This window comes from Anarhichas minor, unplaced genomic scaffold (assembly GCF_050575085.1).
Source record: "Anarhichas minor isolate MPS153535 unplaced genomic scaffold, ASM5057508v1 ptg000012l, whole genome shotgun sequence".
NCBI classification, from domain to species: domain Eukaryota; kingdom Metazoa; phylum Chordata; class Actinopteri; order Perciformes; family Anarhichadidae; genus Anarhichas; species Anarhichas minor.
The window spans coordinates 8,067,501-8,095,047 of NW_027466458.1; the positions used below are offsets into that span (position 1 = coordinate 8,067,501).

Below are 27,547 nucleotides of genomic sequence, written 5' to 3' on the forward strand. Positions count from 1 at the left end.
ACACCTCAGGAGGCCGGGATTCACATCAGTCGTTGCTCCAGATTCAAATACACACAAGTGCTTCTCTTTATCTTCATCTAGTGCCAGACATACGTGCAGTTCACCACGTCTGCACAATCAAACAGCGTCATGTGATAAGTCAGATGCAGGGCTGGGTATTAAATTGACCTAAAGATTAAGAGGAGCTGCTCGCCGGTTTGAGGCTGGAGTTTGTCGAGGCTGTTAATTGAATATCCGTCCTTCAGCCAGTCTGTGGAACGTCTACTTGTTCCTCTTTAGTCGTTCGGCACGAGTCATCGTAGTTTGTAAGATTTCACCTCTTTCCTTGTTGTTTTGCATAGTTTTACAGTGTTTGGGACTTGATGCATGCAAGTCATATTCATTTGAATATTAAGTGGCGGTATGTGTCGTCTTTAAGGGAGATCTGACAGTCACCATAGTTATGAGACAAAGAGCACAAACACTGCTCATCCGTATCACGTGTTTCTGTTACGTTAGCCAACACAGGTTGACTTTTTGAATGTATTTGTGTGTGTGTGTGTGTGTGTGTGTGTGTGTGTGTGTGTGTGTGTGTGTGTGTGTGTGTGTGTGTGTGTGTGTGTGTGTGTGTGTGTGTGTGTGTGTGTGTGTGTGTGTGTTAGGTCTGCTCTCATACAGTGCGGCTCGACGATAAGGCTGATCAGCTCACTCATCAGTGATTCACTGTCTCACATCGAGTAGTGGCAGTAAAATAAGCGTTGCTCTATTCAGTGCCTCGCCTCCGTCGTGACAGAAGAGGGCAGTGTTGAGTTTTGTTGGAGAAACAGAGCGGTGATTAACTCCTCTCTGCTGAACAACCTTTATCGTCATGTATCGCGGCTCACCTGTTGGTGAATCCATGAAGTAAAACCACCTGTTTGTTCCTCCTGTGCTGCTGTTCCCCGTTTCTCTCCAGTACTTCATTTAAGATCTTCACTCTCTCTGTTCACTACGTCAAACCTTTTAAATTTCCCTCAATGTGATAATGATTTGCAATGATTTACAATGAGATCATAGAAATGTTTAGATTGTTTATAGCGAGGTAGCTAATAACCCTTTAATGCTGCAAATCAGTCAAAGAGCAGTCACCAGTTAGAAATAACCAACAAAGATATCTCTGTGACTAATAATGACTGGAGCCTAATATCACCCACTTAAGGCAATAAACAATAATTCAAGCGTATACTTGTGGGTCGTAAACACATGTGTTGAGCTAACAATGCAGATGTAGATATATGTGGTTTGTGTGCAGTCGTGTTACTGTCATCTGATATCTGCAGAGCAGAAGATTAGACAGACAGAGAGAGAGAGAGAGAGATGACACATCTCTCCTCTCCTCTTTTCTTCTTCTCTCATCTCTTCCTCTTCTCATCAGGATGTGGATTTAGCCCGTTTAGACTTTGTCATATCCCTCTCATCCTGTGTGACGCCCGGGTTTCTCTCTCTTCCCCTCCGCTGACAGAGATGTTTAGGACTGAACTTGAGCACAGGTTACTCTACTCGTCCTCTCGCCTGTCAGAGAGAAACCAGCATGCTGCTCTGAAGTGAAGCTCCCGAGGTTTACTGGCTCTTCAAGTGTTTTAGATTTAAGTTGAACCAGGTTTTATAAAGTAGGGGGTCCACCGGGGGGCTCCGCTGTGTTAGAAGCTCTGGTAATTAGGACTCTGTTAGTGTAAGTGGGGGGGGGGGGGGGGCTTAGTGCTGGAGCCATCCCTGATGTTGCTAGGATACGAGGACGTTGACATTAGCTTTAACAACAATACGGCGCTGCGTTCTGAGCTCTATGGCCTCAAATGGCGCTTGTGGTTCTGAGGTGCTGCTGAGCCCTCTGATGTGATTCTACGGGGAAAGAAACCCAAAATAAACCCGTACAAAACACAACAACAAAAGACCGATTTCAATAACTGGACTGTTTTATATGCAGTTGAAAAACATTTAGATTCACTACAGCTGTAGAGTCCAGTTCAGAGGGGGGACAAGTGGAATCACAGGTTTGTAAGGAAGATGATGCATAATATCATGTGTGAAACAATGCTATGAAAATGTTTTGGTTTTCTCTCGACAATATTGTAGATGTAATGTACAGTACAGTACACACCAGTAAGTCATCACAGATGGAGGCAGTGTGGCATCAAAAAGACAGACTTCAGAGGACAAGGTGTAGAAGGAACTTTGCTAAAACAGGAAATTAGGGCGAGCTAGGTGTGAGAGAGAGAGAGAGAGAGAGAGAGAGAGAGAGAGAGAGAGAGAGAGAGAGAGAGAGAGAGAGAGAGAGAGAGAGAGAGAGAGAGAGAGAGAGAGAGAGAGAGAGAGAGAGAGAGAGAGAGAGAGAGAGAGAGAGAGAGAGAGAGAGAGAGAGAGAGAGAGAGAGAGAGAGAGAGAGAGAGAGGCCTTTGTTTACTCCAGTTGACCTTTTAACAAACCTGCAGAAAATATCCTCAGTTTATTTAAAGCGGCGCTGGAAGGTAAACTCTCTTCTTCCTCCTCCTCCTCTCCCTCTTATAACACATGAATCAAAGACTATTCATCTCCTAAATCATAGAAAACATCCAACTCAGTTGAGTTTGACATAAACCTGCCTGTGATGTGTGGAGGGTGGAGAGGGGAGGACTTTGCTGCAGCGTGATTGGCAGTCCGACCTTTCCTTCCTCCCCCTTCTTTGCAACTGCAGCCTGATGGGGGCGTGTCACTATGGAAACAGAGCCGTGTGTGTGTGTGCGACTAGAATGGAACTTCCTAGTCAGTCTGTCAGCTTAGTGTGTGGAGGAGTGTGTGAGAAAAGGAGACGTATATGATGTAGTAAGAGTGAGATACAGTATATCTACTAAACGCAACTTTAGCTGATAGTTAAGGCTAATTCTTAGGTGTGTGTGTGAGACAGATGTGCTGAGGCATGGCCCCATACAAGCCAGCTGTCTGCATGAATTTCCTGCCCTATAGGTAGCTGCTCTGTGAGCGTCAGCGCACATGTGAGCGTGACTGTTTCCACGTGTGTTTGTGAGGCTCAGATATGTAGATTGAGCAGTCAGTGTGTTTCCTCCTGTGTGAGAGGAGAGCAGGATGAGCCTGAAGAAGAGGCTCTCCTTCAAGCGAGTCTGGAACTCCAATACAGTGAGTAGCATGCACGCACACACACTGACTGTACAGTGCTGTACCAGCGGTCTGCACGGAGAGGGAAGAAGAGACTCACTTACTCATTTATTTATGTCCGTGGAAGCAAACTTTATTAATGCTCGATTCAAAAACATTCAAACATTCTGTGATTTATAAGCCAAAGTTGTTTTTAATAACAAACCAAAGTCTGGCTGTAATGCTGCCAACGTGCTACGAGTGGAGAAAAGAATCTGCAGTTTTGCTTCTGCTTCTGCAGAGACGGATTGAATTTGAGCGAGCATATCGTTGGGTGCATACCAGTGCTGTTCTGCTCACTACAAGTGAGAAAGACGAGGAGAGATGGAGGGAAGAGGGGACTCTAGCCCACAGCAAAGGACACGGAAAGAGGAATCCATTACCGGCAGACCATTTCAGAGGGAAACACGGGGATGGGAGGGGGCGCATAGAGAAGGACAGATTGAAAGGGATGAAGACAAAGTGGAGGGAGAGGACAGGAGAATCACACGGCAAAAGTCAAAAAGTCCCCCTGTCTGGTGAAGGACGTGGTGGCCGTGTGTGTGAAGGTAAAGTGAGACAGAAAGACTAACGAGAGAAAGCTCGAGGCTGTTTCCTTTCCTCTCAAAGCCAGATGTGTTTCTGGCCGGAACGGGAGATAGAAACGAGGAGAAACAGACGTTGAGATTGAGACAAATGGAGGCAAAGGCAGAAAGAGCTGATTTCTTTCTTGCCTCTGTGAGTCATACGGCTCGTCCTGTGTGTAAAAGATCGTGAGAAAAACCAGCTGTAAGACAATAGAAAGGTGTCCTGACTAATATCCTGTGAATTTCACTTAATTCAGCTTGTAGACTGTCAGCTGTGAGTGCTCAGACAGGCTCATCTCATCAGATTGTATTGTGTTAAAGTCTTGCACCCTCACTAAAGGCAACGCGCCAAGTCAAACAAACGTGTATCACTGGCTCAGCCTCTGAGTCACATCTCCTGTGCGGCTCTATTGAAGGAAAACAAACATTATCCACATTCCTTCCTCTCACAGAGACTGCATATTGATTCCTGAATGCAGCGCAGGGATTTCGGGGCTTTGTTACAGAAGTCCAGAGACGGTCACAGAGGATTCCGCTTCAGGAATAAGAAGAGAAGTTTTAAAATGTTTGGGGAGACGTTGAGATGGGGATCACACAGCTTCCATTGACTCTTGAGTCTTCCTGATCGCTTGTATGTTTGTTTGTTCATTGATTCAGCCAGTCTGAAGTGATTCGATCCGTCTACTATATCTACTTCAGACTATGGTCGCGCTGAATGAACGCTCACACCTGCAGAGCCTCATTTGACTTTCGGATCATTAACCTAATCGGCTTGTTGGCCTCAGCCGGTCCTCCCTGAGTTAAACTGCACTAAAGTTAAGCGGTTTCATGGATGCCAGTCCTGGCACGGGGACTCTGGTCTGCTCAATGGCAGCCACTATTCACCTCGTATTCAAAAGTAAACACACAGGCACGCACACACTGAGCCTGTTGGAGCAACAGCTTCCTCCTCAGCTGTGTGTGTGTGTGTGTGTGTGTGTCTGTGTGTGTTTGCGTGCGTGCAGGGAAAATCTGTGTTGTGAATGCTAAGTCACCTTTTAAGGACAGCATGTGTGTGTCAGTTGTTCAGTTATAGGTGTGGTCTCCTGTAGCTGCGCCAGTGTTTACAGGTAGACCAGTAAATGGACGATATGTTCAGTGTTGGTCCATATTTCAGTCTCTTCGGGCATCTTTCACTTACACACACACACACACACACACACACACACACACACACACACCCACACACACCCACACACACACGTAAGGATCTCATTCCTTACCAAAGGTGGCAGTTGCAGCTCCTGTGTTGGAGCCAGGAATAGGTTCCTGTGGTACAAACAGTGTTGTCTTTGTGCGTGTGTGCGTGTGTGCGTGTGTGTGTGTGTGTGTGTGTGTGTGTGTGCGTGTGCGTGTGCATATCTTCACTCTGACAGTTTCTCCCACAGATCTTTATTCACCCTGTTCCGTGTTACTGGCTGCTCTGCGTCTCATCCTGTAAAACAGAAGAGTCCTTTTCCAGGAATCATTGTCCACCCATGCCTATGAAACATGATTGTTTAAGGAGACTTTTATGGCTCTTAACTGATTAATATTATGATAAGAACGAGAGTAAACGGCTGTAAATTGTAACTGTGTTGAGCCATAGTTTGAACCCATCGTCCAGGCTTCATAACAGATGATGTAAGCCACCCCTCTCCCACTAGTCACAGCTAATAAAGCACTTGGGACCTGTACGCACAGTGACCAACCACTCCCTGCACACACACACACACACACACACACACACACACACACATAAAACCAACGATGAAAACGCCAAACATGTAGCTACAAGGTGGCATTTTATGTTCAGGGAACTGAAAGCAGGAGGATGTTGGTGAACAAACATGTTGTGACCTGTGGACAAAATAATGATGTTTTTGAACCTGCACATAATCCATCGGGTCATTTTAACGCCGCTGATCAACAAAGTCACAATGCAACACAACACTACGCATCCCACCGGCACCGCGACCAGCAGCAGGGATGTGCTCTGAAGGGAGAGTAGGCCCGGTTTGATTCAGTGTGTTGTGAAGACATGTGATATTCAGCCGTCTTATCTTCTGTTGGAGTGAGTGTGAGAGTGTGTGTGAGAGTGTGTTCATTGTGCAACTGTCCACAACACTTCCACTGTATCGCTGTTCAGAGCACAGCACTTCTCAGTTTTATTTTAAGTTATTTAATTTATTTATTTTTGTGAATTCCAAGATTCCAAGATAGTTCACGATGTGTCAGCAAAAACTGAGTTACTGGAGCAGTTATCAGGGCATTAGATACGATGTTACATTACTGAATACCAACAAGTGCTGACTACATCTTGGTCTATTTACATATGATTAATAATATGATTAATAATATGATTAATACTATTAATGATCACATTTATCATTAAACAAAGAAAAAATGCATTTCATGGTTCTAGCCTCTCACATATGACAGTTTGAAGTGTCCTCTCATCGACTACACTATTTATTGATGAATACAAAATAATCTGATTATTTGATATTATTTTGATATATGTGTTACTTGAGCTGGTGTAGTTTCTTCACCAGAGAACAGAGACGTGTCCTGCTTGGCACGTATCTAAACAAATATTTTTTGTGTGTTTATATAAATAAATACAGACGCAACCAGCTGCATGAATCTGTGAACCAGAACAGAACATCCCAGCTGAGCATTTGGATGCACGTATCACTGCGATAGGTCTGACTGAAGTTCGCCTGCTACAGAGGCAGCACGTCGACGTCATTACGTCGTTGCTTTTGTGATTTATCGGAGGAGCAAACTGCTTTTCTACTTCACTGCTGACAAGATATTATTTTAAAAGTGCAGGATCTTCTTTCCCTTAATTCTGTCTGTTGTTTTGCTTCCACCCTAAAAATCCACCTCACCAAACTCATTAATCCTTCAACTGAAATGTATATATAGATATATAATACAGATATTCCTAGAAGAAATCAGTCGGTTTGAACATTCTGAGGTTTTTTTCTTGCCACATATGTGGAAACCGTGATCAGTCATATGGTGCTGTGTCACTTTGTTTCTGCTGGTCTGAACAGTGCAGTTACTGCATGATATATGGGACATAAAATCCCCATTAATACCTGTGAACAATCAGCATCAGACGATATTGGGGGTATGACATAGCGGTGAATCCCTGCTGCCAGTGACACTGAAGTAATGTAGCGCTCAATAAGTCTGAAAGCACTGGAGGCTAACGGTAGAACGCACTTGGATATATTTCATATCATGATTCTCTATTGTCAAGCCATTTTTCCAGCTTCTCTATGGATCGGGGCTTGGGGAGAGAAGCTTAAGCAGGAAAAGTCTGGAAAACCCCCAGTCTCTCCCTGTGGGCTGTCAGGAATGACCAGGATCTGCCAGGAGAGGGAGGGGAGGGGGGGGGGAGCAGCACCACTGGAATGACTGAGGAGCGATGAAGGAGGGAGGGAGTGAAGAGGGGACTGACTTGAGTGGAGGGAGAGAGGTTGTTATGGGGGGACAAAGGAAGAAAGAGGGGGAGACTGGATAGGAGGACAAGAACAAACAAAAGGAGGAAGTTTGAAATGGGTTAGAGGTGCGGGGGGGAAAAGATGCGTCTGGAAGTGATCACATTGGAGCTCAATGGGGATGGGGTGTACACACACACACACACACACACACACACACACACACACTTGCACACATGCAGAAGAATGCACTCTACATACAAGAGACAGCTCCAACAGATGTCGACCACATGCATACATAGCCTACACCCATATAAAATATGAAGCATGTCTTAACACACATGAAACACACACACACACACACATCAGAGACAGAATACACGCTGTTGAAATGTGGGTTAGGGTGAAATGTGTGGGAGTCTAATCAGCGTGAGTATCGGGTAACCAGTTTCCACTGGTGAGGTTTCTCCCTCTTGTCCTGTGCGATGGTTTACCCACAATCCACTGCTATAAAGTCACATCAAATCTCTTTTCACACGCCGGTGCCAACCTCAACTCTTCCAAGGACAGTCTGAAATAGCTAATCCCGGCGGTGACGTTGGCTGTGCCATCTGGTGAGGACGGCTTGGCTCGAGCGAGGAAGGAATCGAACCGGCACACATGCTGCACCGGCGGGTCAACTCGACCAGATTTAGTTTAAATGTTTACATCGACTCTTAGTATTGTGTATCCACCAGTTTTATTATGGTTCGTACTTTTGACTAGTGAGTGACTTTGTTTACATGCACCAACAGAAACAAGGTGTTATCAGGTTCTGGCACATTTACATACACTGTGGTAACCTGGTAACTGAAAAATCTGCATATTGATGAACCGCAGATGGATGACTGTTGGTGTGTTAGAGCCATAAGATGCTGCTTCCTCACCAGAGAGACTCTCTTTGTATCCTGACAGTGTAAACGTGTCTGAATGTGTCAGCCTATGTTGAGTTGTGGAAACTGACGTATTTTGATAGAAGTTTCTATTTTAAGTTTTCGTGTCAGTTTCACTTTGAGTCATTTCATTGTTTTGAACACGTACTCCTACAAATACTGATTATTTATTTCTCTCCCTCACTCAACTCTTCATGTGTTCTTGTAGAAGCTGCATCAGAACTCAGTCTGTGTGCACTCATGTACAGTATATATATATATATGCACACATGGCTGAGAATGCTTTACTTGTACACTGGATGTAAACTTTGTGTCCTCCGGTAATTACGTGTAATTAATCAGGTTACTGCAGTAAGCTGACGGTAACCGGCAGCTTACTTTCATGTGAATGCTCTGAGTGACGTCTCTACCACTGTGGTTGATACTTAGGGGATTTACTCAAGGTAGCAGTTGTAATCCCTCAGTATTAATCTGATTTCAGGAGAATAAATAGTGAATAGTGCGGACAGACTATTGTGAACACCTGTGCAAATGCTGCTCAGTGTTTAGTTTAAATATAATGTCAAACGATGTAACAACACATATTCTAAACCTCTATTAAATGCAGATCGCAGTGTTCTGATTGCATAGAACACTTTGTTTTACTCTGATTTTATGCTTATAGCGTTGTGTTTTTATACTATGACAGTTTTCAGAAAATTAGATTTTTAAAAATCACAATGAATTGCCTGGCCTACATCATTGTAATATATTGTAACATATTGAATGGTGACCCCTGTATTATGATGTGTATTGTAATGCCGGTTTCTAGCCAGCGCACAGCCCAATAATGTACAATATAAATAATACATTAGCACGATTAGTGCACAGATTAACAGCATCAACAGCTTCTCACACATTCACAGCGTGGCTGGATCATTTATCTAGAGAGCTGAGGGAGATCGAGACACAACGCTTCTGCCTTTGCTTCTCATCCTTCCTTCTGTCTCTCTTTCTGTCTCCCTTCCTTCTGTCTCTCTTTCTTTCTCATCCTTCCTTCTGTCTCTCTTTCTTTCTCATCCTTCCTTCTGTCTCTCTTTCTGTCTCTCTTTCTGTCTCTCTTCCTTCTGTCTCTCTTTCTTTCTCATCCTTCCTTCTGTCTCTCTTTCTGTCTCTCTTCCTGCTGTCTCTCTTTCTGTCTCTCCTTCTGTCTCTCTTCCTTCTGTCTCTTTCTTTCTCTTCTTTCTGTCTCTCTTCCTGCTGTCTCTCTTTCTGTCTCTCCTTTTGTCTCTCTTCCTTCTGTCTCTCTTTTGTCTTTCCTCTCCTGTTGCTCTTTCTGAGTCACAAAGAGTATGAACTATGTTCCAGAGTTAGCTGCTTTGCTGATGTCTCTGTTGAATGATCTCATCACAGCGCAGCATGTCTGAGAGAAAGATCACTGTGTGTAGTGTGTAGTGTGTAGTGTGTTGTGTGTTTCTCTGAGTGCTGTTTTGTGTCTACGACAGGAAGAATCGGATGTGACTCTAAAGTGAGTTTGATCTGAATTGAATAGACGTCTGTGGCTGAAAATGTGATTTAGATATGCAAGCAAACATCACACTTCACTGTGAATTTGGGGGCAGGTAGGCCTAAAGTTCACCTTTCTCACACACACACACACACACACACACACACACACACACACACACAGTAAGCCCCGCCTCTCTGAGGAGGCTTTCTTGCAAAGCCAGCACAGCCAGTTCACAGATGATTCCACCCACACACGAGACAATGAGTGTGGGTGCGCCACTAACCTGACTGTGTCATGATTTGAAAGTGTCTGCGTGTGATAATGAGCCAGGTCCTGTGAGAAGCGCAGTCAGTCTGTGTCTGCATGCTCGGACAGATGCCTCCTGGCGCTCGTGAACTGTGTGGGCTTGTATGAACATGTCTCATGTGTGTGATGAGGGAATCTCCTAATCCATGTCTTTCTGTGCTTCTTTACAGTCCACTGCAGTCTCCGATGGAGGTGAGTAGATACGTCTTTACAACATCTGACACTATTGGCTTATCTAATTGGTTTCCCTCATCCTGAAGTTGTTGTGATCTACTTTAAGTAGCATTTAATGGGATGAAATAAAAGGCTTTTGTGTTGGGCCAGTTGTCCTGTTCTACAGCGCAGGCATACGACCATGTTCATTGATATCTGGCTGCTTTTACTAAAGTCATAGAAACAACAGACAGTCTGGTTCGACCTGATCACCGTCTGCCCCGCCTCCTGCTCACAGTCCCACATTTGAAAACATAAGCTGCACAACAACAAGAACAACTTGTGACAAATCCCTGACGTGAGATACAGAACATGGTGCTGATCAGGCTGCACAGGAGAAGGATAAACATTCACCCCACTAAGTTATACTAGTGTGCTTGTGAAACAGCATCGGGAATTAAATGTAATAGTTTAATATGTTCATTACCAAAATGCGATCGGTAACAAAACAATCTATGTTCTGATGAATTCCGTGGGGTCAGTAGTTCTAGTTAGCATGTTTATTAGTCTGTGTTCCCTCGTTGTCGTGTGTGTTGGACCTAGTTGCAGGTAAACTGTTGGTGTCATGAGCGTAATTAGCATGTGCCAACAATAACAAAAGGTCTCCCATTTAGGAGACTTCTATTGGTGCTTCAACGCCTCACAAGTGCACATGAAAGACTCAATTTATGGCAGATGGGAGATGAGAGGAGGGAGAGGAGGCGAGAAACAAGACTGAAGAGCCATAGAATGCACGGCAGACATGTTTCCAGCCGGTGTAGAAGTGTTTGTGTTGTTGTTCGGGGTGAACGGTGTCTGTTGAAGAGAGGACGTGTTGTTTGTGAGTGAAGTGGAAAGCGTGCTCTCAAGCATGTGATGTTCAGCAGCATGACGGTGAAGAGACTAGTGGAAATGTTTCATGGTTCCTCTCAGTTATGCAGAGTAGTAGTAGGAGTGTTGATCACTGTCACCAGATAGTAAGAGAAGTGTCCCTGCGTGTACTCAGCAGCGTGCTCAGTCTTTAGTGACTCGAGGAACCTCTATGGATCGGTCTAAAGCTGCGTATTTCTATAAATGATCTTGTTGCTCATTGTTACATCAGATGTAAACAAGTAAACACTCAGGAAAAGGGTACTCGTTGACAGTACTTTTACTTTTAGTACCTCAAGTTCATTGTGATGCTAAACATTTGTCTGCACCGTTCAGTAAGATGAGGAATGCAGTGTTGCTGCTCTAACTCCAGTAAACGCTCTGAACACTTCCTGACAGTGAAAGTGCTCTAATGCCGCTGACATTTACTGGGCTGCCATTTGAATTTGACGCTCTCAAATTGCTGTTTTTGACTCAGGTTTTGCATCGTCATGAACACAAGTTCTTCTAAAGCTTGTTTCCTATACGCCAGCAATGATACAGCTACACACCGTATTTTAATGCACCAGTCCGATATCGATATTGGACCTCAGGCCAGTAGTGACTCACATTGATGTGTCGGGTGTCAATGGAGCCGATCTATTCAAGTCAATTCAATGTTGGCGTCTCATTAGACGTGCACGCAGTAAGTCGTGCGTCAGCAGCACGCCGGTAGACAGCAGAGCATCACAACACACGTGTCAGCTGGTTAGAGGTACTTCGTGTACTCGTTGGCTTGCTTTCAACAATAAATACAAATGCTGTAAATGTATGTATTTATTTGTGTATTTGTTAGGAAATGAATGTTTAAGTTAAGCCCGATGTTGCCTTACACATAAAGCAATGGTCCCAGTGACTTCCACACAGTGAAAGGTGTTACAGCAACAGTTCAGGCCATTGTTTTGATATAAATCTGTTGAATACAGCAGATAGACGGTGTACTTGCACAGTACGCTTTAAGGCCTATAGCAGTATCATACACAGTGTAGCATTGAGCCTTACTGCAAACCAATATCAGAAATTGTATTAATTTTGATCTTTCATAAAAGTCAATAAAATAATACAATAGGTTGACGTTCAGTTGTGTGTGTGTGTGTGTGTGTGTGTGTGTGTGTGTGTGTGTGTGTGTGTGTGTGTGTGAGAATGCACTTGTGCTCTGGCGTTTTTAGTTCCGTCCTCCCTTGGCTCTGAATTATTTATCATCTCAAGGCCTGTGTGTGCTCGGATCACTTACCTGGAAGCTCACAGCGGTGTGTGTGTGTGTGTGTGTGTGTGTGTGTGTGTGTGTGTGTGTGTGTGTGTGTGTGTGTGTGTGTGTGTGTGTGTGTGTGTGTGTGTGTGTGTGTGTGTGTGTGTGTGTGTGTGTGTGTGTGTGTGTGTGTGTGTGTGTGTGTTGTGACCTGACTCTCTCTGTGGTCTATCAGGTTGTCAGCCAGGTTGCTCACCACCAGCCTCTCTCTCTCTCCTTCCTTCTTCTCTCCCTGTGTTCCCTCTCTTCTCTCGCTTCCTTCCGTGGGATGTTGTCAGCAGTGCGTGTGTGTGTGTGTGTGCTCCGTCTTGGACCGTGTGTTCAACCTGGTGTGTTTGACGTTCGGGAGGGGCCCTGATAGTGTCGGTATGGATGGAGGGGCTTGGTTGCCCCTCAGGAACCGCTACCTGCTCTGCTGGCACCACAGTGGCTCCTACCAGCTCTACCCAGGTGAGGATCCAGCTGGAGCTTCAAGCGCTTCTTCTCCAACGAAAGAAAACATCGATTTCAGGCACGAAGAGCAAAAAAACATATTTGAGGCTTTGATGTTGTGTCTCAGTTAGCTTTAGTTTAGTGACTGAAATTAGATCGAAGGATTGCTAATCACAGCGGCAACACGATGCAGATGGTTTGAGAAATGAATTGTTAGTCAAACGACCAGCTGCAGGGTTAACCTGCCTGTTGTTGCTGGTCTTACTGGTCTTACTGGTGTTGAGTATTGTACCTTTCTCCATGATGGTAACAGTGAGCGTTAGGAGTAATAAGAGTTCACTCTGTTACTGAGCTCTGCTGAGCATTTTAACTGTAATTCACACATGGATATCATTTAGCTTAGCAAAGTAAGTGATCTGAAGTATTCACTCATCTTTACTTACATTTTAGTCTTGAAGAGGAAGATTCAGGAATATTTCAGCTCTTGGCAGTGACGTGTCTGACACTGTCTTGTTGATGGGTTGTGACGGCCGGTCTGTGACACCGACAGCATCAGTCATTAAAAGGATGGAGGGATGTATTTTTGTCTCCCATTCACAGCGATAGATTACCACGAAGCAGAAGTACTCGCAGCGCTTTACTAGCAGTTTGGAACTGAATGAGAGTGAATGAGCCCGACGGTTTGAAGAGACATAATCCTCAGTATGAAAACATTCATACCTTTTTATAAAAACTGTGAAAAAGCGAATATCACACGGCAATTATTTATTAATAGCCAACTTTCTAAGTTTGGAACCACACAGGACGAGCTGTGAGCAGCAGACTGCTCTTTCAGTTTATCTACTGGATTTGCGGCGCCTCGGCCACCTGACCTGTGACGCCTTCCCTCCGGCTGTTCTTGTTTTTGTTTTATCTCAACTGAGGAACTCACTTTCAGTTCTTTGGGCCTGGAGCTCTGGTATTCTGGTTATTCTCAGCTTCTCTCTGTGCCTTTGCTTTAGAAGTCCGTCTAAACACGAGGAACACGGACGTACTGAGGTCTTGTGGTGGTTTAAGCACCCAGGCACACACATTTGGGAAGTCAGTTTATCCTGTTGGGAGTTGTTCACGATCAAATCAACTAAACTGTGACTACACACAGAGAACGTGTACAATGAAGCATGTTGTTAACATACTTTCAACAGAACTGAATGGTGGGAAGCTGCAGATACTTCTGTTGCAAAGATGGTGGAAGTACATTATGTTTCTGACTTTCTATGGATTTGTGTTGTGATGTTGTGTTGTTCGACTCTACTCTCTTTTCCACAGCTTCACTAGTTTTGTGTTTTACATGAGTGAGTGTCTGATATGATGCAGAACAGTGGAACACAGTTCTTTGTACTGTGAACATCAGGTTCACACATCTCCGCCATGGAGGTTACGTTTGTTGTTCGTCTGTCAGCGGGATTATGGAAGAACGGAGCGGATACACACGTCATCTTTCACTTTCGTTAACATTGCAACACGGGGCATTTGGCCTTGGCGGAGGTCTGTGCTCGCCAAGGGCCCTTCTAGATTTATGTGATTTTGTGTGTATTGTGATAAATAATATATTATGTCAAACTTTACGGCCGTTGCTTGGCCTGTGGCAGGAATAGGAGACACTGAATTATGAAGTACATTGATTTACAACACAGGAGTTGAAAATAGTCGGGCAGATCAAATGTGTAATGTCAGCATCGTAGGGATTGTGTGAGTGAAAGCGTGCTGTAGGGCTGTTGTGTTGCAAAGTGACAGATGAAGCAACAGCACAGCGTGTGGCTGGAGGAGGTTTACCTGGATGGCTGTTACTCTGATGGGACACACCATGCCACTGATAGTGCTGCCTTCAGGTGAAGCCCCTTCAGACAGGAAAGCTAAACACTTGTACCACATCACCCTTCTTAGACCAGACCAACCGTTGATTGTGCTGTTGTGAATGTGCACATACAGTAAAGTATGGAAACCTCAAATTGAGATGCATTAAAACAAGTTTTGTAATCATTACACCCTGAATAAAATCAAACTGGGAGCCACCCAGAAGTCGGCACTCCAACTCCAACTCCAACTGTTGTGTGTGTTGTACAGAACTCAACAGCGTGGAGCTGCAGGGCTGCAGCAGCGACAACAGTCTGAACAGTAATGCCAGCCTGCCCAGCGTCCACAGCCACCGGCGCCACACTGAGAGGAGAGTGGCCAGCTGGGCCGTCTGCTTCGAGAGGCTGCTGCAGGACCCCGTGGGAGTCCGCTACTTCTCGGTACTACCACGGAGCACGGCTGGTGTTGTACATTCACATAACAGACTTTCAAAAGGACTTTTTTGAGGAAACCTTTCTGATGTCTAATTGTTGATCCACATTTGATGCTTCAGGAGTTCCTGAAGAAAGAGTTCAGCGAGGAGAATATCCTGTTCTGGCAGGCTTGTGAGTTCTTCAGCCACGTCCCTGAGAATGACAAGAAGCAGGTAACAGACGTGCAAGATATTGTTTGAGGGGAGATGTTATGTGTTATAATTCCTTGTCGGCTCTCATCACCGTGTCTTTTCCTAATCTAAACCTCAACCTCTCCTTCACCTCCTTTTCCAGCTCTCTCAGCGTGCCAGGGAGATCTACAACAGCTTCCTGTCCAGCAAGGCCACAACACCGGTCAACATAGACAGTCAAGCCCAGCTCGCCGACGACATACTCAATGCCCCCCGACCTGACATGTTTAAGGAGCAGCAACTGCAGGTAGCGTACCCGCCAAACACAAACTCAAGGACTTCTTTATTGAACTCTCGAGGTGATGAGCAACCAGGAGCTGTACTAAGATGACACTGACCTCTGACCTTCCTCGTGAAGGGGGAAGTGAGACTTTCCCTGCCGGACGAATGTATTATTACTCATCGAGCTGAATCCATTCAGACCTCGATTGAAAATGTGCTGTCATCACAGAACACAACATAAGCTCGACTCGTCATCTTTGCCTGCTTTCTAGCATCATTCATGTGAATGGCTTCTTACATGTGCATGTGCAAGCTCTATCAATGTCAACAGCTCAGCTCAGATGTACACACACACACACACACACACACACACACACACTCATACATCAAAGCCAGAGATGAGATCTTCCACGATACCCTCGGACTCATCAGGATCTCGTGCCACCATTGAAGAAGCATCAGTTCTCCTCAGAGGACGGACACAATTCATTTTTGTAACCTCTGGGATTTTAGGATTTGCCGTGAACTTGAACAACCTAAAGGGCTGCTGATGGGATATTAGACTTTTACTTACATTGTGACATTTTGAATATGTGTTCCAACATCTGTGAATATTGTTTTGTCATCTATTATTTCAGCCTGTGCCTCTGTTCTTAATGTTATTCTTAATCCTCTCTAATCTCCCCTTCTCCCCTCCTTTCATTCTCTTTTTACCATTGCATGATTTCCATCCTCTCTTCCCGCCTTCCATCCCCTTTCTTTCTAGGTTTCCTTTTTCTATGCTCTCTTTTTTTTGTTCAATCCTTCCTGCATTCTCCGCTGCCCACTGATTACCCCTTTCCTTCCTTTTCGCCCCTTTAGATCTTCAACCTGATGAAGTTCGACAGCTACACACGGTTCCTCAAGTCTCTGCTGTACCAGGAGTGCATGCTGGCAGAAGTGGAGGGGAGGCCCCTGCCGGACCCTTACCACATCCCCAGCAGCCCCACCTCCAAACACAGCACCACTGGCTCCGACCGCTCCAATCTCTCCACAGCCAAGAAGGTAACACAACACAAAGCCTCCATGAAGACTTCCTCTGGGCTGCATCTGGTTTCAGTTTAATGTCGGGATACACTGAAGAACTATATAGAAAAATCTATAATCTTACATGTATGAGGATGAAGGATGAAGATCACAGAACTGCTTTTCAGATTTTTTACAGTTCTGTGAAATGACCCATCTAATACGAATGACCCAAATAAAGAAGCTGTAATGATCCTGGGTAATGCCATCTGGCTCGTCTGTGTGTATTTCTGTGTGTGTTCTTTAATGGGCTTGCATTCATCCGTGAGTTGGTTTCTTTGTGTACATCTGTGTGTCTACCTCTCTTCATTGACGTTGTGTGTGTGTCTTATAGGAGGACAAAAAGAGCAAGTCGGGCAAGTCTTTAAATGAGGAGAGTCGGGACGATGCAGGAGACCGGAGGAAAGGCATCTTCTTCTCCTGGTCCCGCAACAGGAGCTTCGGCAAAGGCCCGAAGAAACGAGAGCTGACCGACTTCAACTACAGTCAGTAGTTGAAAATGTTTAAAAATGTTGTTGATTTAAAAGTGCTTGTATTCTAATCGGTGGGTTATTTTCATGTTGGATGTAGAGGTTTGCAATTAGTAGACACGACTGATGAGTGCATCATTCTTCAGATTTCTCTGGCAGCAATGGCCGCCGTGAATCCCAGGGCTCTCTGTCCTCAGGAGCCAGTCTGGAGCTGGGGAGGAACGAGGTCAGTCTCTGGGAAGAACTAGTTCACACGTTGCATTAACACTGAGAATACTGAAGAAATGTCAGACTGTCTGTTGTATTTCCTCCACTCAACCTCCATTTCCATGGTCTCTCTTCTATTTCCATCCCTCCTCTCACCCTCGCTGTCCGTGTCGCTGTGTTCTTGCTTCAGGGGGATGTTTCCCGTGGCGCAGTATCAGCGTCCACAGGGAGTGGAGGGGGCAGCGCCCCCTTGAGGCAGTGTAACATAAGTTTGCCGGACGGCTCGTGTTGCTCTGTGCCTCTGAGGGCCGGAGTGTCTATCAGGGACCTGCTGCTGGGCCTCTGTGAGAAGCTCTGCATCAACCTGGCAGCTATAGACCTCTTCCTGGTTGGAGGGGAGAAGGTACGACACAAGTGGATGTGGTGCTGTCCTAAATACCTTTATTATGGGCTTCAAAGCTCTTTATTCAAATGATCAGAAACCACAACAAATCACACAAATCACACTAAACCAAAGTAAACAAGACGGCAACAATCCATATCTTTATACAAGCAATAGCGGACTGTATGTTATGTGAGAGAGGTCGCCTGTAGTGATGAACCCACAGAGTTAAACGGACTCTGTAGTTCTACGGAGTGCCTTAGCATCCTTTTACCTCATTTCTGGTGAGTTTTATGGCCCACGAATTAAATTTGTTTAGTTTTAATTCGGTCTCATTGCTCAAAAGGCAATAAATTAATAATATGTTAGTTATATCAACTTTATAAGGTCACAATATGACAAACATGTTTGATGGACCAGGCCAAAAACAATATGAAAGCAGTTTTAAACTGAGAGAGATCTTTTGTTGTTTTATTTAGTCAGTAATCACATCTTTCATGATGACTCTCTTATTCTCTGTCTCACTCTCTCAGCCACTTGTTTTAGACCAGGACTGTATGACATTGTGCTCCCGGGACCTCCGACTAGAGAAGCGCACTCTCTTCAGGTACAGTAAAAAGAAGTACACATCATAAGCTTTCAAACATTTCAAACCAGTACTAGGAGTTAAAATGAGAGAAAGTGGTTGTCTTGAAACCATCGCTACCGTTTACGCTGCTACAGCATCCTACAGACAACATGGATTCGTTTTTCTTTCCAGGCTCGACTTGGTCCCTATTAACCGCTCGGTGGGCCTGAAAGCAAAGCCCACCAAGCCGGTGACGGAGGTCCTCAGGCCTGTGGTGGCCAAATACGGCCTGCACCTCGCTGACTTGGTGGCACGCATTGTAAGTCACTCTGGCTGCTTGTATACAGACAGAAAGAAATAGACAGACAGGCAGTGTATGTGAAGACCTCAAACTCATATCACCTGTGTGTGTGTGTGTGTGTGTGTGTGTGTGTGTGTGTGTGATGCAGAGTGGGGAGTTGGAGCCGTTAGATCTAGGTCTTCCTATATCTAACCTGGATGGGCTGCGAGTGGTATTAGATATTGCAGAAAACACCCCTGGAAAGGGTGAGTAACACACACACACACACACACACACATGCAGATGCTGTCCATAAAGAACGTAATCTGCTGTCTCTCATTGACAACATACATTCAGCATCGTGCTGTCTCAATCGTGCATCTGTCTGCTCCCTTTGCTTCCTCCAGCAGACAAACAGAAGACAGCTCCCTCTAAGGGCCTCGCCCCGGCCTCCACGAGCAGAAACCAATCGACGACAGTAAGATCTCCTCCAGCATCCAATTTCCCATTTTCTTCTCGCTCTGGAATGTTCCATAACCCACAGAATGTCTCCACTTCCTGGTTGATGATGTCACGCTACTAAGTGTCTCTCTCACTGTCCTCGATCGCCCATGTCTGTTTGCAATGTGTGTTGAAAACGTGCGCAGGTGTGTGATGTGTGTCTCTGTCCGCGTCGGGGCTGGATTTATGTGCACTGTTGCTGTGGAGCTCCGTCACACTCTCAAAGTTGCTAATGTTCCGTTATTGCGGTCTGCCTGTGGCCGAGTGCATCGTGGACTTTCCTCTCTGGTTTGCCGGTTCTCTTTCTTCCATAACAAACCCAGTGGGCAGGCGATAGTAGCCCGACCTTTGCGGAGCGTTTGCTGGATCTCACAGCCTCAAAGACTCCCTCTGTGCACCTGCAAAGGACTTAGCTGGTGGTGGCATTAGCACTTTAGAATGCATTGTGGGTTTCCTGCAACCTGATCGATGACCATCTGTGATGGTCATTTAATGCTTTCTTGGTTGATTATAAAATAATCTTTTGTTTCCCACTTGAAGGGCAGTAGTGTGGCTTTACGGAGTAGAAAGTTGGTCCCTCTGGTGTTACGGTGTGTGCTGCTGTTACCCTACATGCTGGCAATGCTTAGTACACACACGTGCTAAGCATTGTGCTTGTCTGAATGGAACATCCCACCTGTCTTTAGATTAGAAGCTTTCATAGATGTATGTTTTACTAGAAGTATACTTGTCATTGATTTATTTATTACATAAAACCAACAAACTCATCATCATAATTATTTTCATCCTACGTAAACGTGTGCCCCCTACTCCCCCATCAAAGTCTCATTTTACAATTTGTCCCCCTCCTCCCCATCAGTAGCATTAGTCCCCACGTGTTGTCCTTACTTGTGCCCATACTTGCACCATGATGACTTAACAGGGCTCCGCTCTCATTGTGGCCCCCAGGGGGAGAACAGGCCGTCAGGGAAGGCCGGTTCAGCCCACCCCCATGGGGAAAACGGCAAGACTGGGCCCAGCCCTGACACGAGCAGCAAGCCCTTACCCAGCCACTCTGTCTCTCTCCATAAGGCACCGGAGAACAGAAAGCAGAAAAAGATTAATATAGACGAAGCTGAAGGTAAAGACTGAACGACCTCCCTCTCTCTGTCTTCTGTTTCTGTAGCTTGGTTGCTGTGATCACACTAACCCTTTGGCCTGTCTGCAGTATTGATGAAGCAGCACCAAATGCTTTCAAAGCTAGCTAGCTACATGTAGCACAGTCACCTCTGACCTCTGACCTCTCACCTCACCTTTGACTTGTCTACCTGATTAATACAAACCTCCTGCTGCATGTTTCTCAATTACAATGGATGAGGTTTACTGTTTTATGATGTTATTTTTGGTGATTATTCATTTATGTGTGTGTGTGTGTGTGTGTGTGCACATGCGTGTGCGTGTGCTTATGTGCGTCTGTACACCTGTTTGTTGTGTGTGTGTGTGTGTGTGTGTGTGTGTGTCTGCAGAGTTCTTCGACCTAATATCCAAAGCTCAGAGCAACCGAGCAGATGACCAGCGAGGCCTGCTAAACAAAAGCGAGCTGCAGCTCCCAGACTTTCTGCGCCTGTCGCCAGCGGCCACCAACCGGGCCGGACCTCCTCCCTACGTCTCTGAGCCCAGTTGCTCCACGCCTTATTCCCGAAACCCCAACAACGGCAGCTTCCCTAGCAGCGGCCACCGGGGCAATAAGGTGAACATCAACGACAGGGGAGGCCCCCACTTGCTCAATGCCAGCCGTCAGTCCCAGAGCTTGGACTCTGCACTGGGAACTGAGAGTGGAGGGGGGAGGAAAGCCAGACCCCCTCCTCCGTTTCCTGGCACCGTCTCCCCCATCCACCCGTCCCAGGGTGCACAGCGTGGTCTCCTCCAGGACTCTTGCAGGGGAGAATCGGTCCAGATGCTGGAGGAGGACACGCTGTCTGATCTGACTCTTGTGGGAGAGGGGGACATTGACAGTCCCAGCCTCGACTACATCACTCCCTCAGCCCTACAGTGCAAAGCCCACCCCCACCCCCGACCCCAACAACAAGCACAGGGCGGTCAGCCTAGCTCAGGTACTTCCCCCGTGTGAACTCCAAAAACGTTTGAACTTTCACCTCTTCCTTCACCTGACCGTAAGCAGGACTGGAGACCCAATGAAGTCAGTTTGAAGTTCATTGTTGGTCACAGTCGGCCCAGAATGCATCCAGATCTCCTCCCTTTATTTCATGAATCACTTTCTGCTGTCTAATTAAAATGACGGAGCACTTAATTCCAGAATTGTAAAATACAGTAAGAAAGGTGAAAGACTGAGCTCTCATCACGGGTTTTAATTCAGTCATAACGTGGAGCACAGTGATGCATCGACAGCCTTCATGTTAACTCGGTCAGACGCATAAAGAGAGGAAATACATGGATGCATTAGGCTCGAACAGAACTTGTCCAGACATTTCCCTGCGTGGTTTGTATCTGTGTGAACTTTTGAGCCTCAGTGTAATTACTTTCTAGAGACTTTAGCTCGATGACCAGTGCCAACCCCCCCCCCCCCCCCCCCCCCCCCCTCCAGTGTACAGAATCTAACAACGCACTTTAGCCAATTACAAACAAGACTTGACACATCTTTACAGATTTTTAATAATCATTTTCCTCCTTTCATATTACTTTAACCTTTCAAAATGTCTGTTTCACGCTACAGGTTCCTTTATGTATCATAGCTGTTCCTAATGCACAGAGGTATTGAGGTATTGAGGTATTGAGGCTACTTTACTGCACTTCTAAATGACTCGTATATTATTTCCAACTCATTACATGCTTTTGAGCCAACATGGCGGGCCAGACCCCGTAAATACAAACGTAGGCTACAGTACCATGAAAGCACACGTTTGCTCAGCTGTTTCTCTATCGACTGGAGCACAGTGCGCTCTGTGTTTCCACCGTTCTCTCACCTCAGGCATTTCTCGTTCTTTCCACAGTCAAGCAATTCAACAGTGTTCTGAACCGTCTTTCCTGCAACATCTTAGCTGGAAACATCGGACTAACAAGTCAAACCGTTTCACTTTTTAAAGGTTTCACTGCTCCTTCATCCTGTAGTATATCGTCAAGAAGACGTTAATTTATCCCGCGTCCTTTTCATTTTTACAATCTATCAGTTAAAAGTATTAATTTGTACATAGTCAACTTTGTGAAACCACCGTATTGCTGTAGTCATCGTTGAGTCGCAGCCATGCTGTTCCTTCAGTTGTGTCACAATAGAAATCAGTTCTCCTCTCTTCTCATCAGTTGACTGTACTGTCTGTAAATAGATCAAATAAATGTTTTAAAGATTGAATTCTCTTCTGTTGAGCCTCATGTGAGCGGCCTCCTCTTGTTTCTTATACTTTCAAAAATATCCGATTCATTCTACTCTCCTCACTTAATGTCCTATGAGTGTGTGCAACCTCTCTTCTATTTATCTTACTTGATATTCCTCTCCTCTCTCTCTATTGCCTCTTCTGTGTGTGTGTGTGTGTGTGTGTGTGTGTGTGTGTGTGTGTGTGTGTGTGTGTGTGTGTGTGTGTGTGTGTGTGTGTGTGTGTGTGTCCTGAACAGGGCTTTTGTTTCGGGGTACAAAGACTTTTGGGGGGACGGGGCTATTAGCTATGCATGGGTTCTCCTCTGCTCAATGCCTTTGTCATGCTGGTCTCTTTGGTAGCCCACAAACAAAACTAGCTTCTGTTTCTTCCTTGTCCTCACACACACACACACACACACACACACACACACACAGACATGCTCTCACACTTTCCTTCAAACACAGAGCATCTACATCTGTGTGTATCCTTTGCATCACATGATGATCTTATTCTGTAGCAGTTTTCATAACAACTCTTCCGTGTTATTATTTGAGTGTGTGTTTCCTCCCGGACTGACTCGTAACAACAGCAGCAACTATATTTCATAGTCCATATAATTAGACAAAACACGCATGTGCAGTAACGGAGAGAGAGAGAGAAAAGAAATATCTTTGCCTGTCCTACTTTCCCCCCTCACTTACACACACACACACACACACACACACACACACACACACACACACACACACACACACACACACATGTTTCTGTCTGACTGTGATATAAGAGTGTGTGGGATTCACCAGAAGACGATGTCTGGACAATGTCGAGAGAATAGATAGGACAGGACATAAAGAACAATGATTAGTATCTATGTGGACGGTGGATTCTGGAGTTGTCTCCTGTGGTGGTGTAAATATGTCGGATGAGGGTCAAACCATAAAAAGAATTTGGTCAAATACAAAAAAAGGAAAATCATGACTGGAATACCGTGGCAGTGCTGACATTTTTTCTGTAATTCTTGTTTTCATGCTGCAGGACCCAGTGAGTCATCTGATTGCTGCTGTAATTGCATGTTATATGAATACAATTTGGGCTTTGGTGCTTTAATTCACAGGCTCTTGTTGGGACCATTGCCCATGTCCACTGGCCAATAATTACCTCCTCAGTGCACCAGCACAGTTTGAGTTCTCATCTCAAATGGCTCCATCTGCTGGTGAGAGACGGAATAATAAAGAGAGAACAGCAGACAGAGAGGGAGAGTAAACAGCTGAGCTCGGGTAAACTGTAGTGTATTAAAACAAGTAATTATACTCTCACTTGTAATATTTTGTACTTTTAGAGTGATAAAGAAAGAGAGTAATATGCAGTTGTATTTATCTGCACACCCGACCAGTTGTTTTTAATAAAAGATGTAATTTGTCCCTAGAATAAAGCTTTCACAGGAGAGCGGGAGACTAGGCCTACGCCCACACAGTCCCGAGGAGGAGGGGCCTAACCTCACAGTCCTGAGGAGGAGGGGCCTAACCTCACAGTCCTGAGGAGGAGGGGCCTAACCTCACAGTCCATGCAGGCATTAAGTAGAAGAAGGGTGTTAATATTCATACCGCTACACGTGTGAAGCCAACACAGAAACCAAAAGTGCCATTTTTGTACTCCTATCACAAGTAATCATACTTGCAGTTGTTAAGTAGGTCGGTCTTGTGCTGTCGACTGTAACGTTAGTTAACTTACTGTAACTAAGTCTGAAGTTATGCTCACGGCTCTGTGAGGCACAGCGGTGCTTTGAGCTAAATGCTAACATCATCATCATGATGTTTAGTTAGCAGGTATAACATGTTTACCTGTGTTTCCTTAGTTAGCTTATAATGTTAGCATGCTAACACTAGCTGAGTCTCCATCATTAATAACACCAGCAATAACATGTCAAAGGTCTACTGTATGAAACGCTTGTTTAATTTTGTTCGCTGGCATCTTGTGAAACAAGACAAAACATTTGAAAAGAAAATGAAATGAGACGATTGCAGATGCTGTGTGAACAATCAGAGAGTCAGCTGTCCCCCCAAAATGAGAGAATACATCCCTCCTCCTCTTAGCCAGTAGATGGCAGCATGCTGTATTAAGATGGAGACACGGTCTCTTTTCACTTACGGACACGCACTCTCACACACACACACACACACACACACACACACACACACACACAGAGCTCCATCTACCCCTCTCTCCCATGATGTCATAGCCAAGAGGCAGCATGGGAATATCTGTCACATCCACTTAGTTTCCTGCTGCCTCCCAGCTCTGTGTGTGTGTGTGTGTGTGTGTGTGTGTGTGTGTGTGTGTGTGTGTGTGTGTGTGTGTGTGTGTGTGTGTGTGTGTGTGTGTGTGTGTGTGTGTGTGTGTGTGTGTGTGTGTGTGTGTGTGTGTGTCCGTGTCCTTGGTGTTGCAACAGTTGGCTACAGGCTGGTCATGTCAGTCAGAGTGATAGTTCACTGAATTTGACAGAATGTGAATAATCATCTTAATTTCTCGCTGTCTACTTCACATACACATAAACACACAGAAGCATGGAGAGCTTTAGTTCAGCTATGTTCTTGTTATTTTTCATTTTACGTTGCTCTGCGCCACAGACTCTTTACAAATGCAGAACATTTTGCACTTCTTTTGTGTTGTCTGTGAGTGTTCCTTGCATGTGGATGGTTTGCGGTGTCGGCGAGTGCTTTGTCGTCTCTTTTGTCTCCTCTGTCCGTCTCTTTTGTCGTCTCTCTTTTTAAAGCAGCCTCTTCTTCCTCAGGTAAAGACGGAAACAGATGGAAAGACAGGGAAAGAGGAGGAGGAGGAGGTTTCAAAAGGCAAAGCAGAAGAACAACGTCTTCCAACCAAATCCCTCCTCCTCCTCCTCCTCCTCCTCTTCCTCCACCACGGCCTCCTCTTCGCTCACGTCGCAAATCCAAGTCCCCTTCATCTCGCTCCAACCACTCGACCCCAAAGCGAGCCTTGGATTTAGACAACATTGGGGCCAGCTTTGACACAGAAGACAGAATACAAACCCGCAGGGGGTCCCGAGACCTCAGGGGCTCCCAGGGTTTAGAGCTGGACAGGAAGTGGGAGGGTGTGGCCTTAGAGCTGCGATGCCGTGGCAGCAGGATGAGGTCAGCAGTATACCAGACTTCAGAATTGCCCTCCATGGTCAAAGCCGAGAGGAAGTCGGAGCAGAGGGAGGGCAAAGGGCAGATTGACCGGAGTAAATTGAAAGCAACCTTTGTTTGAGAACGTTTCAGTGACTCACAGACTGTCTGGCCTGGTGATGTCGTCTGTGTGACTCTGACCTCACTGACAATGTCTGCCGCAGCTGAAACATCGTCCAGCTCTCAAGCTGAGGCAAAGGGCTCAGTGTCAACTACTGTGCAGCTGTTCTCAGACTCTAAACCGAAGGCTGCTATTAGAAGATGACAGGCTGTGATTAATCAAATGCTGTGTCTCAATTCCATACTACATATTCCTTCTCAGTACGTACTACGCAGTGGTGGAAAGGAACAAAGTATGTGTTCTCTAAAGTACTGTACTTAAGTGCAGTTTTGAGGGACTTGTACTTTACTGGAGTATTTCCATTAAATACTACTTGTACTCTCACTCTATTACAAGATAGAACTTTATTAATCCAGAGGGGAATTCTTAAATGTTTAAAGTCACAGGCTGTGGATCAGCTATAAAGTATATTTGCATAAAGTATATAAAGTATATCTGCAAAAACAGTATCTACAACAGTAAATAGTTAATACTGTATACAAAGAGTAGAGCACAGCATTTGGACACGGCTAATTCCGGGCCCAGCTGTTAGCCTCTCCATCAGTCTGTTGAGCCCAAACGAGAGGATACTTGAAACACCTGTCGCTCTGTGGTTCTGTATGTTGACATGCATCTCTACATCAAGGGGCACTCCAGCAGTTGTATTGCTCTTCCATAACATTGGAACATTGGAATACTTGATAACCGGTAAACTCCAAGCAGCAGAGGCTGAAACATTCTTTAAAAATGTTGGGTCCTCCTTTTCTTATAATGCAACTTCACAGCATGTTTCGTTGGGCCCTCGCCGCCCTGTTAACCCCGACATCTTTCTCACTCCACAACCCCAGTTTGCGTCGGAGACTTTCTGTTCAGAATGCGCATTCATCAAGCCCAAACCAAAATAACCATGATGACATCATCAGGGTTATTTCTCAGATTTGGCTGAACTCCTCAGAAACACAGCTGTGTTCTCAAACTGAGTACTGAACATGGCTAGTATAGTAAAATCATCTTCATGTGTAAAATCTGTAGAGTGCCCTTTAAAAAGGGTTAGACAAAATAATGAAGACTCTAGCAGTATTAAAGTCAGTTAAAGCTCTATTTTCACATGTCAACCTCCTGAATTAGAATTAATACAAACATTTCAAAAAGGTAACCCGAGACATCGTCAGCTGTCTGCATTTTTAGGATATTCTAGCATGAACGACGTGCATTGGCCCAACTCTGTTGTAAGAGAAGCGTTCCTGGCACCAGCTAGTTCAATAACTTACACTGGCTTTCCAGGAATAAATGCCCCTGAACTTACAGAGGCCCTGGAAGTAATACCATCAGCGTACCTCAGTGAAGACGGAGCAATGCAGGGATTTACAGTATGTCACACTGTTTGCTGCTTAGAGACAACAGTGATTCAGTGAAACCAGCAGGACTGCTGTTTCCCTCAGGATGTGCTCATTCTGTGGGCATATGGACATGTTCACATAATAAAGTATTTTCTTGACGAGTAATCTTGTATAATGATTTATTTACTGTTGCAAATTTGGAGCTAATTTGCTGATTCCACATCTCTTAATTGGCATTACTGTCTCGAGCCAGTTTTTACATATTAAACTGGCTTCAGCTGAGGCTCAGCTGATTAGCATTAAGGCGCATGAATCCCCGTCTAACACCCGGCTCAGAGCAGCTTCACCAGTTAAGTGAAAGGTGTCCAAGTTATTTAGTTTTAATCAAATTAGCTCCATTTTGAACAATAAGCACTTGATGCAGGATGACAACTGTACCAACTTTGCAGGACCCCGCGGGGGGAGGCTGGTGTCACTCCCCACCTCGTTGGTGTGAATGACGGGGAGAGAGGGCGGTCTGCCGGCGGGGCTCGGACTGTAAGCGCTATTTTGAAAAGTGCCCTCCCCTCTCTCTCTCCCCCCTCCCTCTCTCTCTGTGGACTAGGGGAGAGGCAACACACACACGCACACACACACGCACGCACACACACACACACACAGCTGCTCGGAACCATGACAGAAG

General features: G+C 45.3%; 1 protein-coding gene across 1 annotated transcript in view; it reads left to right on the forward strand.

The window, feature by feature from the left end:
* Positions 1 to 21,438, forward strand: part of rgs12b (regulator of G protein signaling 12b) — a 37,192-nt gene extending 15,754 nt beyond the window's left edge. Inside the window, exons 5-18 of the mRNA XM_076090667.1 lie at positions 10,081 to 10,102; positions 14,799 to 14,968; positions 15,082 to 15,174; positions 15,296 to 15,439; positions 16,276 to 16,458; positions 16,814 to 16,964; positions 17,096 to 17,175; positions 17,347 to 17,559; positions 18,072 to 18,145; positions 18,299 to 18,425; positions 18,556 to 18,652; positions 18,794 to 18,864; positions 19,836 to 20,007; positions 20,393 to 21,438. Of these exons, the coding sequence (XP_075946782.1) occupies positions 10,081 to 10,102; positions 14,799 to 14,968; positions 15,082 to 15,174; positions 15,296 to 15,439; positions 16,276 to 16,458; positions 16,814 to 16,964; positions 17,096 to 17,175; positions 17,347 to 17,559; positions 18,072 to 18,145; positions 18,299 to 18,425; positions 18,556 to 18,652; positions 18,794 to 18,864; positions 19,836 to 20,007; positions 20,393 to 20,997 (2,202 nt within the window). The 3' untranslated portion in view covers positions 20,998 to 21,438. The remainder of the gene's footprint in view (positions 1 to 10,080; positions 10,103 to 14,798; positions 14,969 to 15,081; positions 15,175 to 15,295; positions 15,440 to 16,275; positions 16,459 to 16,813; positions 16,965 to 17,095; positions 17,176 to 17,346; positions 17,560 to 18,071; positions 18,146 to 18,298; positions 18,426 to 18,555; positions 18,653 to 18,793; positions 18,865 to 19,835; positions 20,008 to 20,392) is intronic.
* Positions 21,439 to 27,547: the final 6,109 nt, after the last annotated feature.